The 13,694-nt window shown below is 34.2% G+C and overlaps 1 protein-coding gene across 1 annotated transcript in view; it reads right to left on the reverse strand.

Annotated features, from left to right (window-relative positions):
* LOC149780970 (solute carrier family 49 member 4 homolog) overlaps positions 1–13,694 on the reverse strand; it is a 95,091-nt gene that overhangs the window by 33,234 nt on the left and 48,163 nt on the right. The window contains exons 11-12 of the mRNA XM_089938080.1: positions 8,941–9,008; positions 1,758–1,876 (exon numbers count right to left, since the gene is read on the reverse strand). Coding sequence (XP_089794206.1) covers positions 1,758–1,876; positions 8,941–9,008 — 187 coding nt within the window. The remainder of the gene's footprint in view (positions 1–1,757; positions 1,877–8,940; positions 9,009–13,694) is intronic.

A 13,694-nucleotide genomic window follows, 5' to 3' on the forward strand; every position in this document is an offset into this window, starting at 1 on the left:
AAAGGCAACATATGGAATATCATTAAAATATATGGTACATTTATTTTATAAACCACAATCACTAAAAAAAATCAAAGATTTTCTCATGTGGAATGTCATCATACAGCTTCTTCATGCAGCTGATATCCAAACGCTTCAGTCTCACAGGGTGGAAGTTGACACACTTGACAAGAATGTGTTCCACTGTCGTCTTGTGGACACTGACATAGTATGCACTGTAGTCAAGGTCTTGTGGACACTGACATGGTATGCACTCTAGTCAAGGTCCATCCTTCAGGAGGTGTGCACAAGTCTGGTATGTGTGTCTGATACATGACGAGTACAATATCACCTCATCTCTGTGATTTTTTTCTATATGAGGACTATACCACTTAGCAACAGTGGGTTTATGGTTGTGAAGTTTATCTGCAAAGTTTTGATTTCATATATTTTGCCAAGGTCACAAACATTCTGATTTATAAAATATTTTCATGTCAGTATATGGATACTTCCTTCTGGAATTGGGTGACTGCAGGGTCTCTTTATCTGTTCTTTCATTAAGCTTTATACTAATGTAACTAGGCTGCCAACAATACCAAATACTTTTACCAGGTTGTATGAGCACACCTCGTCTCTGTAAATATCTGGGATATGAGCCTCTTATTAAATGTAAGGTTTGTAATGCTTTCAATGTTGAAAAGAAATCAGAAATGATTATGAAATTCATTTTGTGACATTTCAACATATTTCAAAGCCTTTAGTATAGATGTAATTTCTGCATTAAGTACTAGCAGGAAGACAAGTCATAAAGTGACATATTTTATCCTGGATCAATGTCTGATGTGTGTCGGGGGGAGTCAGTACATGTAATAGGCAGTAAAAATGAATGGGGCTTAGCAATGACAAGTCATCAAAGTTTCTGTAGTCATTATTATTATAATATACTCAAACACTTTTTTGGCATCTTTGTAACTTACATGAATTGTGATGGATAAGGGGTTTAATGTTCGACAAATATGAACACTGGCAACTTTAAACCTTCTACAGAAAAATGGACTAACTTCCAAAGATATAAATGATACAAACCCCATTTTCAGCAGAGCATTACTGTTTTATTTTCTCACATAGGTTTCCAAATTAAATGATCAAAAGTTTAGTCTGATATGAAATAATTTATATTTTATATTCCAAGTGTATCCTGAATGGCACAATACACATCTGCCCCCAGTTTAATAGCCCTGAATGTAGTCAGTGGGACATTAATACTTTATTTCCTAATCAAGGTTTCCTAATTAAGTAATCAAAAGTTTAGATAGATATAATTTATATTCTACATTCCAAGAGTATCGTGAATATCACATTAAACATCTGTCTGTTGTTTAAAAGCTCTGAATGCAGGCCCTAGTAGAACATGATTCATTCTTGAGATTATTGATTAGCTGGTCTCAGTGACTTACTATTTGGTCAAGGTATGTGGTCTCGAACTAAACTTGCTGTGCAGAAACCATTATTTTCTTTTTAGTCCTAATATGACCTTACCTCTGACCTTCAGTCACCATTAGGCCACCTGAGCGGTCCGAATCATTATGTTGTAATGAAATTAGTAACATAATGATGAACATAATAATATGCATATGGCAGGTGTATAAAAGAGTTTGAATACAATATAGCAAATATTTGTTGCTTGATATAATAAGTCTGATTTCAACCATTAACATACTGTGCATATTATTCCTTAAATAAGTGCTTGGGATTGGCAATACTTTTAACACACAAACCTGTTGAAAATGGAATCACTCCATACAAAACCATAGTAAAGACAGCAAAAGTAATCCCTGCCAGAATGAACAAGGTGATCAGGTATTTCTTCATGTGACGGGAGAAAATATCTGCAAGCCTACAAGACAACAAATATGTACAAGATCTTTCAATGCAGTGCCTATAGGATTACAATTCATACCATATAAAATCTTCAAAATACTATTATTATTATCTGTATATACTGTAGTTCCAGCTGGTAACAACAAGACTTGTCTATCATCAAATTTACTGGAAAACCTGACTCTATAATGTAAACTTAGAACTCAGTGGTAGACATTGATCTCTTGGTGCACTATACAATGGTAGATGTGGGTCTGTGGTGTTCAGTCAGGCACATGTTAAACATGAGCCAATGCATGAGCTATTTAATTTGTACTGAAAAATATTTGTGTGAATAAACTGTTTTTGTAGCAGCTGACAAACTTGCAAGTTGGTCCCTAAAAACAAGTCATAAAGATATTTTTTAGCACAAATTCAATGATCTATTTATATTTCTAAAACTTTAAATCAAACAGTGTTATTCTGAAAAAAACTAATACAAAAATAAAAACTGAAAATACAGATAAAACTTCATAATAAACAAATTTTAAAACATTTCACCCATGACATATTCTCAATAATGAATCTGATTCATAAGGAGTATGATTCTGAAGTGGATGCTTGTGCAGGTAAAGACTGAAAGCTGGTACATGTATACAAAGTGCAAGATATAAGGAGTATGATTCTGAAGTGGATGCTTGTGCAGGTAAAGATTGAAAGCTGGTACATGTATACAAAGTGCAAGATATAAGGAGTATGATTCTGAAGTGGATGCTTGTGCAGGTAAAGATTGAAAGCTGGTACATGTATACAAAGTGCAAGACATAAGGAGTATGATTCTGAAGTGAATGCTTGTGCAGGTAAAGACTGAAAGCTGGTACATGTATACAAAGTGCAAGATATAAGGAGTATGATTCTGAAGTGGATGCTTGTGCAGGTAAAGATTGAAAGCTGGTACATGTATACAAAGTGCAAGATATAAGGAGTATGATTCTGAAGTGGATGCTTGTGCAGGTAAAGATTGAAAGTTGGTACATGTATACAAAGTGCAAGATATAAGAAGCATGATTCTGAAGTGGATGCTTGTGCAGGTAAAGACTGAAAGCTGGTACATGTATACAAAGTGCAAGATTTAAGGAGTATGATTCTGAAGTGGATGCTTGTGCAGGTAAAGACTGAAAGCTGGTTCATGTATACAAAGTGCAAGATATAAGGAGTATGATTCTGAAGTGGATGCTTGTGCAGGTAAAGATTGAAAGTTGGTACATGTATACAAAGTGCAAGATATAAGGAGCATGATTCTGAAGTGGACGCTTGTGCAGGTAAAGACTGAAAACTGGTACATGTATACAAAGTGCAAGATTTAAGGAGTATGATTCTGAAGTGGATGCTTGTGCAGGTAAAGACTGAAAGCTGGTTCATGTATACAAAGTGCAAGATATAAGGAGTATGATTCTGAAGTGGATGCTTGTGCAGGTAAAGATTGGAAGTTGGTATACGTATACAAAGTGCAAGATATAAGGAGTATGATTCTGAAGTGGATGCTTGTGCAGGTAAAGATTGGAAGTTGGTACATGTATACAAAGTGCAAGATATAAGGAGTATGATTCTGAAGTGGATGCTTGTGCAGGTAAAGATTGAAAGTTGGTTGTTGTTGTTGTGGGGTTTAACACCATTTTTCAGCACAAGAAAGGCTATACATGGTGGCCAGTATTAATGGTGGAGGAAGAACCCGGAAAAACCCTGGAAAGAACCACCGACCCATGAGAAGCTACTGGCAAGCTTTCCCACATGCCCACATAGGCCAAACCTGCGACTTGAACCCATGCAGACAGAGGTGAGATGGCAGTGATCTGTAACGGTGAGCACTTAAGATCACTCGGACACTCGGGGCCCCCTTGAAAGTTGGTACAAGTATGCAAAGTGCAAGATACCAACTGCTGTAACAAGTAAAATTAAAATAAAGGAGATGAAACTATGATGACAAAATTCTCTGAATCATAAACAGGTAATCTGCTCAATCATAATTATGTCATGTAATTAATAGACTTTTATCATTTTTATATTTATATGCTAAACATTCCACAATAATGCAGTTTAAACATTCATATTTAGATGGCATTCTTCATTGATTAGCATTGAAAAGAATTTGCAATGCAGACACTGTTATTAATATTATTGCAATACAAAACAAATTATTCCTGAATATACATCTGAGTCTGATGAAGAAATACATTATTATTAAAATTATTTCTTGATTTCAAAATCTGGTTAACTTTCTTAGTTTTAAAAATTTTAATTTAAAATATCAGCTATTATTTTACAATATTATTTACATTTTTATTTGTAATTAACCTGGATTTGGCAAAAAATACAATGTCATCTGAATATTTTAATTATTATTTTAATCCTGTATCCGTATGTATACTGGTATGATTCTTTCTATATAATAATAATAATAATAATAATAATAATAACAATGTCTAGAGTACTTGCTCTTTTGAATGCAGTCAAAGCACAGGCATTTTCCATAGCATTTAATTATAAATTGTACATATGCTGTTTTTATTCAGAATGCGTTACTATACAATGTGTGGTATATAATTTATCAAAAAGCATGATTAAGAGAATTTTGTCACTGTAGTTTTGTACTATTTTTCTCAAATGGAAATGTTTTGCATGAACAACAAGCTGGTTGAGATCGCCCGAATTTCATGGGTTAAAATGTAATTTGTACTCTGTCCTGTGAGGGGTCAGAGTATATAGATTTAATAACTCCCCTGAGCCAAGCTACAAGGGCTTGTGGGGTGGGTTATAGCCTGCTTTCCAGTCATAAGTGGTAGGAAGAGTCTCTATGTCAAGACCATATGTTTTTTGTTCATTTTAGGTATATTTTGAGAACATGCACCACACCCTCTATGTCTGCTTCTCACAACGGATCAATTATGGAGAGAACATGTTATACATATTGTTTTTCATCACCAGTGGATGGCCTTTGGTTCTTTACATTGAAGCTGCATCATTAAAGTGATGACCCTTCAAGTCCAACTTGTAGATAGATCAGATCCATGGAGAGGGTATGTAGTTCACTCAATCATAATTCAGATCCATGGAGAGGGTATGTAGTTCACTCAATCATAATTCAGATCCATGGAGAGGGTATGAAGTTCACCCAATCTTAATGCAGATCCATGGAGAGGGTATGTAGTTCACTCAATAATTCAGATCCACGGAGAAGGTATGTAGTTCACTCAATCATAATTCAGAAGTGATGGCTATCAAGAAACATGCTTTGTATGATATCTGCTTTAACAAAGATATGGGCTTAAACTTATTTAAGTTGAGCAATGTCAAAACCCACAATTGGTTCCACTTTAGAACAGGGCCAGTGAGTGTGGCTGAGATTGATCAAAACTGATCAGCAAGTCTGAAAGGTCTTGGTGTGACTAATGTCTTTCCTTCCATTATATCTGAAGGTATCTGAAATCAAGGAATGATATCCCTTAATTGTTATAGAGGTCAACTTCTCAAAGTGAAAGAAGAGATGAAATCAATATACATCACTAACCTGTTTCAAACTGGCATTATAGAAAAGTGGGAGGGGCTTATTATCGCATGAACCCCATGTGCCATATTTACGTGTTATTAGATTGTACTCTACTTCTGAAATTTGTACCATCAACATCATTTTTGATACAACAAAGTGGGTGATGTTACAGAAAAGCAGACAGATGTAGCTCAACAGTGATACAAGATAATGTTGACTTTCTACTCATTTTACCAAATACTGTGTGAAAAACGAATTTTTGTGACCCGATAATTTCGGAACTGTAGTCTGAGTCTGGATATTAGACTTTTTGGCCTGAGACCTAAAGCAGACCGGTCTGAACTGAATATGGACTAGTGAAATAGGATAAGTTTAAGATTTTGGAGTCAAAATTGGCCAGAACATGAAAATCATGGGTCCAATACGAAGAAACAAGGTCTAACTTTTATCTTTCTGCACAGCATGAGCAAATTAGCCAATGAAAATGTCTTTTATACACTGAGGCATCCAGCTAAATGAAAATACCTTTGAAGCTGAAATATTTGCATGTACATGTACTGAGAAGTAACCCCAAAAAGTGTGTTTCCTACTCCTATTTCAGGAGAAAATAAAAGGAATCTTATGGGGTTAATAAATTAATGGCTACTGTAGGAACTTCTATGCGATAAATTTGTTCTTTTTTTACCAATCTGGATCAAAAGTGGCTGATAGCTGAACGGCCAAGAAAAAGAAAAAACATTCTATTTCTTGGTCACATATCTTGTCTGTCAGAAACTTCCAATATGAGCAACAGAAAGAGAGCATTTAGTTTTTCATGTGCAACTGAATGTGCCTGCTGCATTATCAATCACACATGAGGACTTTTTGCTATTTTTACACTAATAAAACTTGAAACATCACATATAAATGCAATAATAACAGTACTTGGATATTTTTTTGTTTAAATGAACATTTTAAAATTTCTATGTATCTGCCATTTAAATTTGAAGTAACTAAGGAAAGTGATCTTATTCTCCAAACTTTGCATGAATTATACATGAGAAAACTAACTACTTGTAAAAATATACATTCCCTTATGCTTAAATATGTTTTAAAAAATGTTCATCTATTCTAAAACAAATATGTGTAAGAAACAAAAGTGAGTAGATACAAAAATATTGACTGTAATATGAGAAATGTAGACTCACAAGAGAATGTGTATATCCTAACCATTCTAACTTGTAAAATGTGTTGGTGATATGTCACCAGAAGAGAAGGAGAAAGGGAGTTAATTCACCCCATCTCATGGGCAGAGCAAACATAGCTCTATAACTTAAAATTTTTGGCCTATATTTTGGTTAGAGCTGTGCCAGTAAAACATACCTGGGACCCAGGGAAGGCACTTTTAAGGTGGGGTACTCAACGACAGATGCAATTTAGAATTTTATTATCATTTTAATATGAACTCTGTAGAATCAAAGTACCCTGACATATTTTTTAAAAACTGCCTTCCCTGGGTACCATGTATGTTTAAATGGAGGAGTCCTTATTTTATTGTGTGTGGTGGTATATTAAATTTTGCATTAAAAAGAATAAAGACTGGCTAAAAATATTATACTGGAAATATTTAACATAATTTACTAGAAGAAGATTATGTATGAGTAAACTGTTCACAACTGTAAGCTTGAACGTACAACACAGCTGCCACCCCCCACCCCCAAGTACAAAATTACTGACTGCTTCTGACAAAAATATTGATTTTCCAGAACACTGATTTTTAAAATTTTTAATGCGTATATATCTATTTACAACATATACAACCATCAGTAAAGTAGGACAGTGCCTTACATAATTATTTAATGTCAAAGATGCACGAGTTGCACACCTGTACCTTCTGGATGGTCACGATGTTCCATCTGAGTGCCCATTCAGAAGGTGCAAGAGTGCAACACACTCAGACACAGGCTGTTTATAGAAGCCTTTTCCACACCTTGCGTTTTTTTCCAATCATTATCGATTTCAATGAACCATCTTTCACTGATGATTTCAATTCTGTGTGATTTTCTTACTGAACTGTTTTTGTTCTACCACACAAGTAAGCCTTTGCCATTTTACTGTCTGGAAAACATGTGAGAAATAAATCACCTGCAACACTAGTAACTGAAAGAGGAAGGTTCATTTCTAAAAGAAATTTAATAAACCAAACAAGGTCCTCTCTGGTATTTATATACATCGTAAGTTCAGGCTGAGTTATTGATGATGAAGCAGTAAGTTAATGTTTATTAGCTTTCTGATGTTCTTGTATTTCATGGGCGTCTCCATGCCCAATAGCAAAATCACTTTACACAATTTGCAAAATGTAAATTTTCTCCTTTACTAGATGGTTTCACAAATTTACACAAGACAGCACAACTGTCCTTCCAATTCTGTTTTCTTTTATTTCCTGAAGAAAATTCTGAATATTTTGCTTTCCTTTTAGGCATGATTAGAAACTAAATATTATGAATATGAAATACAGTGATAGTGGCAAATATTTGCACAATCCAATATGGTGGTTAAAGATAGGCATGGCAGCCTCGATTTCAAATGAACTAATCATATTTTAGAACTCTATTCCTATATACATGCAATACATTTCTATCAGAACGGAACCAAGTGCTCGTTCCAAACAGAAAATTGCAAGAAAGTTTTATATTATTTTTTGTATATTAAAAAACATATTTTTAGCAAGAAAAATATACACCCATAGCCAGGTAAAATATACAGGACAAATACGGGAAAAACAGAACACTTGGCAGCTATGCTACAACCATTTTAACTTCATGAGTGTTGTCCAATAGGTACTAGAACATGTAAACAGGGAGATCTAACCAGAATGAATTGCTATTGTGGACACCCACAAGATTTTTTCTAAAAAAACAATAAGCCATGCAGCACATCATTTTAATCGTTTTAAAAGTTTTCTCTTGGGCAGATCATTCATTGGATGTAAATATATTTAGACAACCTTACCACAAAAGTAATGTAATGTTGCCCAACACTAGCATTACAAATCTGTGGAAACTGAATTAGCTATCTGTGCCCAGTAGCTTTAGAATTAAATGAAGATTAGTGTGGTGGTAATAGGTTTGAAAGCTGAGTGTTCTCTTCAAACTTGTATGCAGATGTCTCAGGCATTATTCTTTGTTTTTGCATAATGCTTTCATATTTTGCTATGTTATTAGAAGATACGGAACACATATTTTGCAAAGTTAGAGACAATATTTAACACATTGTATTTTGAAAACATGGCCTAAGTTAATGAAATATTATATGGATAAAGTTACATGATGTAAAGGTTTACAAAGAAAAGTGACACAATTCTCTAAGATCGGTATTAGTAGATCTTGAAATACCAAATCAGACTATGTATACAAAACATTTCTTCAATTCCTACAATAATTTTCAGATTTCATTACCCACAATGCAGTTTATCAAAAACACCTGAGAATTTTCAATTAGGAAAAGACATTTCATTTAAAACCAAATATTGTGACTCAAGTATGAAAGAAAAGATGTGATTATAAAATTTTTACCTGGCCACAAACAATCCAGAAACACATCCTGCAACTATGCCATAAAATCCTAACCAACCTGCCTCTGTCTGAAATAGAGAAACATACATATATACAATCATGCATATGCACAAATATATTTACGTATGGACAGGAAGACAGACATTGTGCACAAGTCATGAAATTGACAGGACTGCCTGGAGTAAATGTACTTAAAACATATAAAATCAGGGCTAAAAAATTCCAGTTGTGCAGTTGTGTTTACAGGTGGTGTTTGAAGAAGGGTAAGTCAATTTTTCAATATGTTTTTCCAATTGGATCAGTGGCAGGATGAGTAAAAGTGTAAGATGAGTAAAAAAAATTGATGCAAATCAATGTTCCCTTGGCACTACATAGGTCTAAACAGCAAAATATAGCAAAAAACAGGTGCCTTGAGTTAAAAAACACTCATGTCAGGAAAACTATTTCTACTTTGAAAATGGACTTGATGAACTGGAACTCTTTGAACGTGGAAGATGTTCTTGCTAGGATTCAACCAATCATATTTGGTCTAACATGGTAAGGCAGTTTACATCATTCTACGACAGCAAGTGCATGTGTGTGTGTGTGAGTAAGGCTTGACAGACATGACCACAAGATCAAAGGTTTTGACAGCACATACCTGATGCAGGTGTATATCAGTCATAGGATATCTCAAATATCACTATTATCAGAGAGTATTGGAATTTTTAATGTAATAAACTGTTAAATAAACACCTACAAAATGTAAAGGTTACTATAGTTTATAGATTGTTTCCTTGCTGGACAATCAATAAAGGCCTCTTTAAAAAGTGATTAGGTCTTCTTTACAATTTTTTATGTCAAACAATGAAAGAGATGTCACTGACTAATTATGCCTGTTACTGCTTAACTGCCTGAATTAACTGCTGTGGTACATATTTTGGATGTCAGTTTGGTATCATTTACATTTAGAACAAAGAAGACATTATTAAGTCTTTTGGTGAAAACCCCCATGTCATAATGTTCATCCATTCAGGTGAAGTAGTGACAACAAGAATTTTAAGACAATTGTCATGTCAGCCATATTGGACCTACTACTTATAATATTTCCAATTAAGACCAAATAGGTATCATAAGAAGTGTAACAGTGAAAACCCCATCCTGATACAGTCATCCATCTGGAGAGGAGTAAAGATAATATTTTCAAGATAAGATTTTTTCCATTCAGCAAGAGTAACAATAACAAGACTGTCAAGATAGCTGTTGTGATGGCTATATTGGCTGTCAGACTCACATCATTTTTCAATAAAGGTTACTGTATATCATAAGAAGTCTTCTGTTCAAAACCAACTTAATATGACTTTCTGTTCAAGCTGAGTAGTGATAAGTTTTTATAATCGACATACTAGATGTCAGATCAGCACCATTTTTATCTAGGACCAGCTAGACATCATAAGAAGTCTTTAAGTTAAAACTCCATGTTGATATGACCATCCATTCAGGAAAAATTATATTAACAAGATTTCAAACATCTTATTGGCACCATTTTCAATGAGGACTGACTAGACATCATAAGTAGTCTCCAAGTGAAAACCCCATGATGAGATGAGAATGCATTCAGAAGTAGTGATAAGATGTTTAAGATGGTCACTGTGATACCATATTGGACATCAAATTTCCACCATTTCCATTCAGTACCAACCAAGCATCATAAAACGCCTTAAAGTGAAAACCCCATGTTGATATGAGCTTCATTTTAGGAGGAGTAGTGATAAAGATTTTCAAGGCGGCCACTGTGGCTGCCATGTTTAATGTCCAATCAGCACCATTTTCATTTGGGAAAAACTATACCATGGGATTAATGTGTATAAAGTTGTAATGCAATTCTTCAAGCATTAATAGAAAACTTGTGCTAACGGCGGACAAATGATGGATTGACAATGGACTACAGTCCATCTCATTGACTCATTTGCTTTCGGAACATTAGTGCTAAAGACTTGAGGAATAGTAACAAATTTGCTCATATAAATATACCCATGTCTATCTGTAATCCATCCCTACCCCATGATGGAGATAAATCTGTCTCTAGTTTTAAAAAAAAAAGAAGACAACTTTTGAGAAAAGGTGCGAGTGTGTGATTTGGATTTGGATTTTTAATGTAGATTTTTTAAAAATTCAGTCATATTGCTACAATGTCTGCAGTATGGCAGTTTACAGTGATGACTAACACTGTGGCATCATGCCACAGACATGTAGCATCATGTCCTACAAAGTCACATCATCCTGAAACCAGGCTGACCAGTTCTAAAGTAACCTCTTAATGCTGAGTGCCAAGCAAGGCAGCCACAAGTACCGTTTTAACAAGTCCTTGGTATGACTTGGCTGGGGCTCGAACCTATGACCTCCCTTATCTGCAGCAGACACTCTAATCACTTAGACCACCGGAGCAGTCTTCTTGAGAAAATAATGAGTGCAATGAATGGTCAACATGCATCTGTCCTGATGATGACCATAACAATCCATTCAAAATGCTGGATTAGTTGCATTTCAAAAATTCTGTCATACAATGCAATCAGTTTTAAGTAAATATGGGTAATAATTTTTAAGAAATCATAGGTACACAAAGATTTATCAATATATGTATCTTTAAATAGCAACCATAATATGTACACATTTTCAAAACAATCCATAAAAAACACTGCAAGAATCGTTGCATTCACAAGATTGTCTTACACTGCATTCAGCTGCAGGAAAATAATGCTAACAAAAAATTGTGGTAGCCAAGTGATTTTTGTCAATACATACATCTTCAGGTGATGACAGTAATATTTACCAACACTCATGGCAATCCATGAAAAACTGCAGGACTGGTACAACTGACAACATTTTGTCATACATTACATTAAGCTGCAAGATGAAAAAGGTAACAATTCTAACAAATATTGCAAAAAGAAAGTGATTTATTGACATGTGCATAATCAGGTAATGACAATATTTACAAAGCTTCATGACAATCCATCAAAAACATTGTGAAGGCTGTACCATTAAAACATACATGGGACTAGGGGAAGGCAGTTTTGAAATTGGGTAGCCACCTTAGATGTGATTTAGGCATTTCAGGAGACACCGATATAATTTACTGAACAATAAAACCACTGATAAAAAAAAATTGTTGGGGGGATATATTAAGGAAAATATTTAACTCATAGAAAGCCAAGTTAAAATATTGTTTTATTCAAGATGCAGCACAAAAATGCAATTATGTCAGGTTTTGACACTAAATTTTTTAAGTAGGAAGCCCATAAGACTTCCTGCTTTTGAAAACTGGTGGTCCTTCTGACTGATAGAACGTCCTTCTCAATTACGGATCTACTTACTGAAATAAATGTGTAATTTATACAATAAAATAAAACATGCATATAAAGTTGTTTTTTTATCACAGTTTACATTAAATTCATCAACAATTTATATGTTTTGTTTTGTAAGGCTGACAAATCTTGTGTGTGGTATTTATTATCATCATCATAAGCAGCGTCACCATTACTGTCAGACACACCATCCATTCCCATTGCAAAATTCTTTCTCATCCATCCATTCCCATATCTCTCTGACATAAGGCCTGCTATAGCGCGTCTGATGGTTTAACTGTCTACCTTGGATACATTTTTTAAACCAAAAAAAATAATTTTTAAACCTTAGAAGAAACACTAAATTACTGAATTAGTAAAGTTAAATAAACTAGAACGGATCTAATGTTAAATTGGTGGTTTAAGTACTTACAGTATTATAAATGGAATGGATTTAAATTCCTGTTTAATAGTTTAAATTCAATATTATAAAATGAAAGTTTATAACATTCATCTTTCACTCAAAAAAAATGTATACAATTTCTGCCTCTTTGTTAAACATGTCAGTGGAGCAATCGCTAATAACTGACAAAAAACCTGACTGGAGAAAATGATATGGTTCTGCTATGACCCTACAATTATCAGCAATAGCCCCGATAAATTTCTGACAATATCTGTCTGTCATATAGTTAATGCCTATTTCCAAACCTTGCCTAACTCACATAATTTCACATAGTCAGTATATGGTCATCCATGTTTCTCGACAAAATGAGCATTTCTAACCATGACAAGTAGTTTTTCAAAGGCTACCTTATTCAGCAATGTAACAGAACTTTCAGAACAGCCAGTGGCTGCCATCTCTGCTCATGGGTTTTGACTGTACCAATTTTAAAGTTATTGCAGCCACCTACAAATGAACCTGATCGTATTATATGCAGAACAAACTGGACAGTCATCTCATCCTTCTCCTTGCTGTGGGTTAGCCATGGAACTTCCTGCTTCCAGTTATCTTTGAATTTTCATTCTCTTTTGCTTTTATCGTACACACATATTTTGAGTTTCTTGTCTTTTGGTAGTAGGGGGGCAGCAGATAGGCACCGTAAAAAAATCTCCACATTTTTCAAACAAGCAAAACCACATAACAAACAATCAATCTCCTAAATGCTTAATACTCTTGTATGATTAACAAAGTAAGTGCCCAAATAACAATTTATGGCAGGCACCCAAACGACAATGAGAATTTGGATTAAATGGTATAGGCATGATCTTTGTTTTAACTTCATTTCAATTTTCACATTGTTTGACATATTTATAAATAATAATACATACATACATATAAAAACAATGAATGAAGTGACTAAGGTTTGTGCATTTATTTTATTTCCCTTTTAAAAAATGTTTTTATTATTTTCTCAATCTCAAATTTCT

The sequence above is a fragment of the Sinohyriopsis cumingii genome, chromosome 16, assembly GCF_028554795.1.
Source record: "Sinohyriopsis cumingii isolate HCF-2022 chromosome 16, ASM2855479v2, whole genome shotgun sequence".
Classification (NCBI taxonomy): domain Eukaryota; kingdom Metazoa; phylum Mollusca; class Bivalvia; order Unionida; family Unionidae; genus Sinohyriopsis; species Sinohyriopsis cumingii.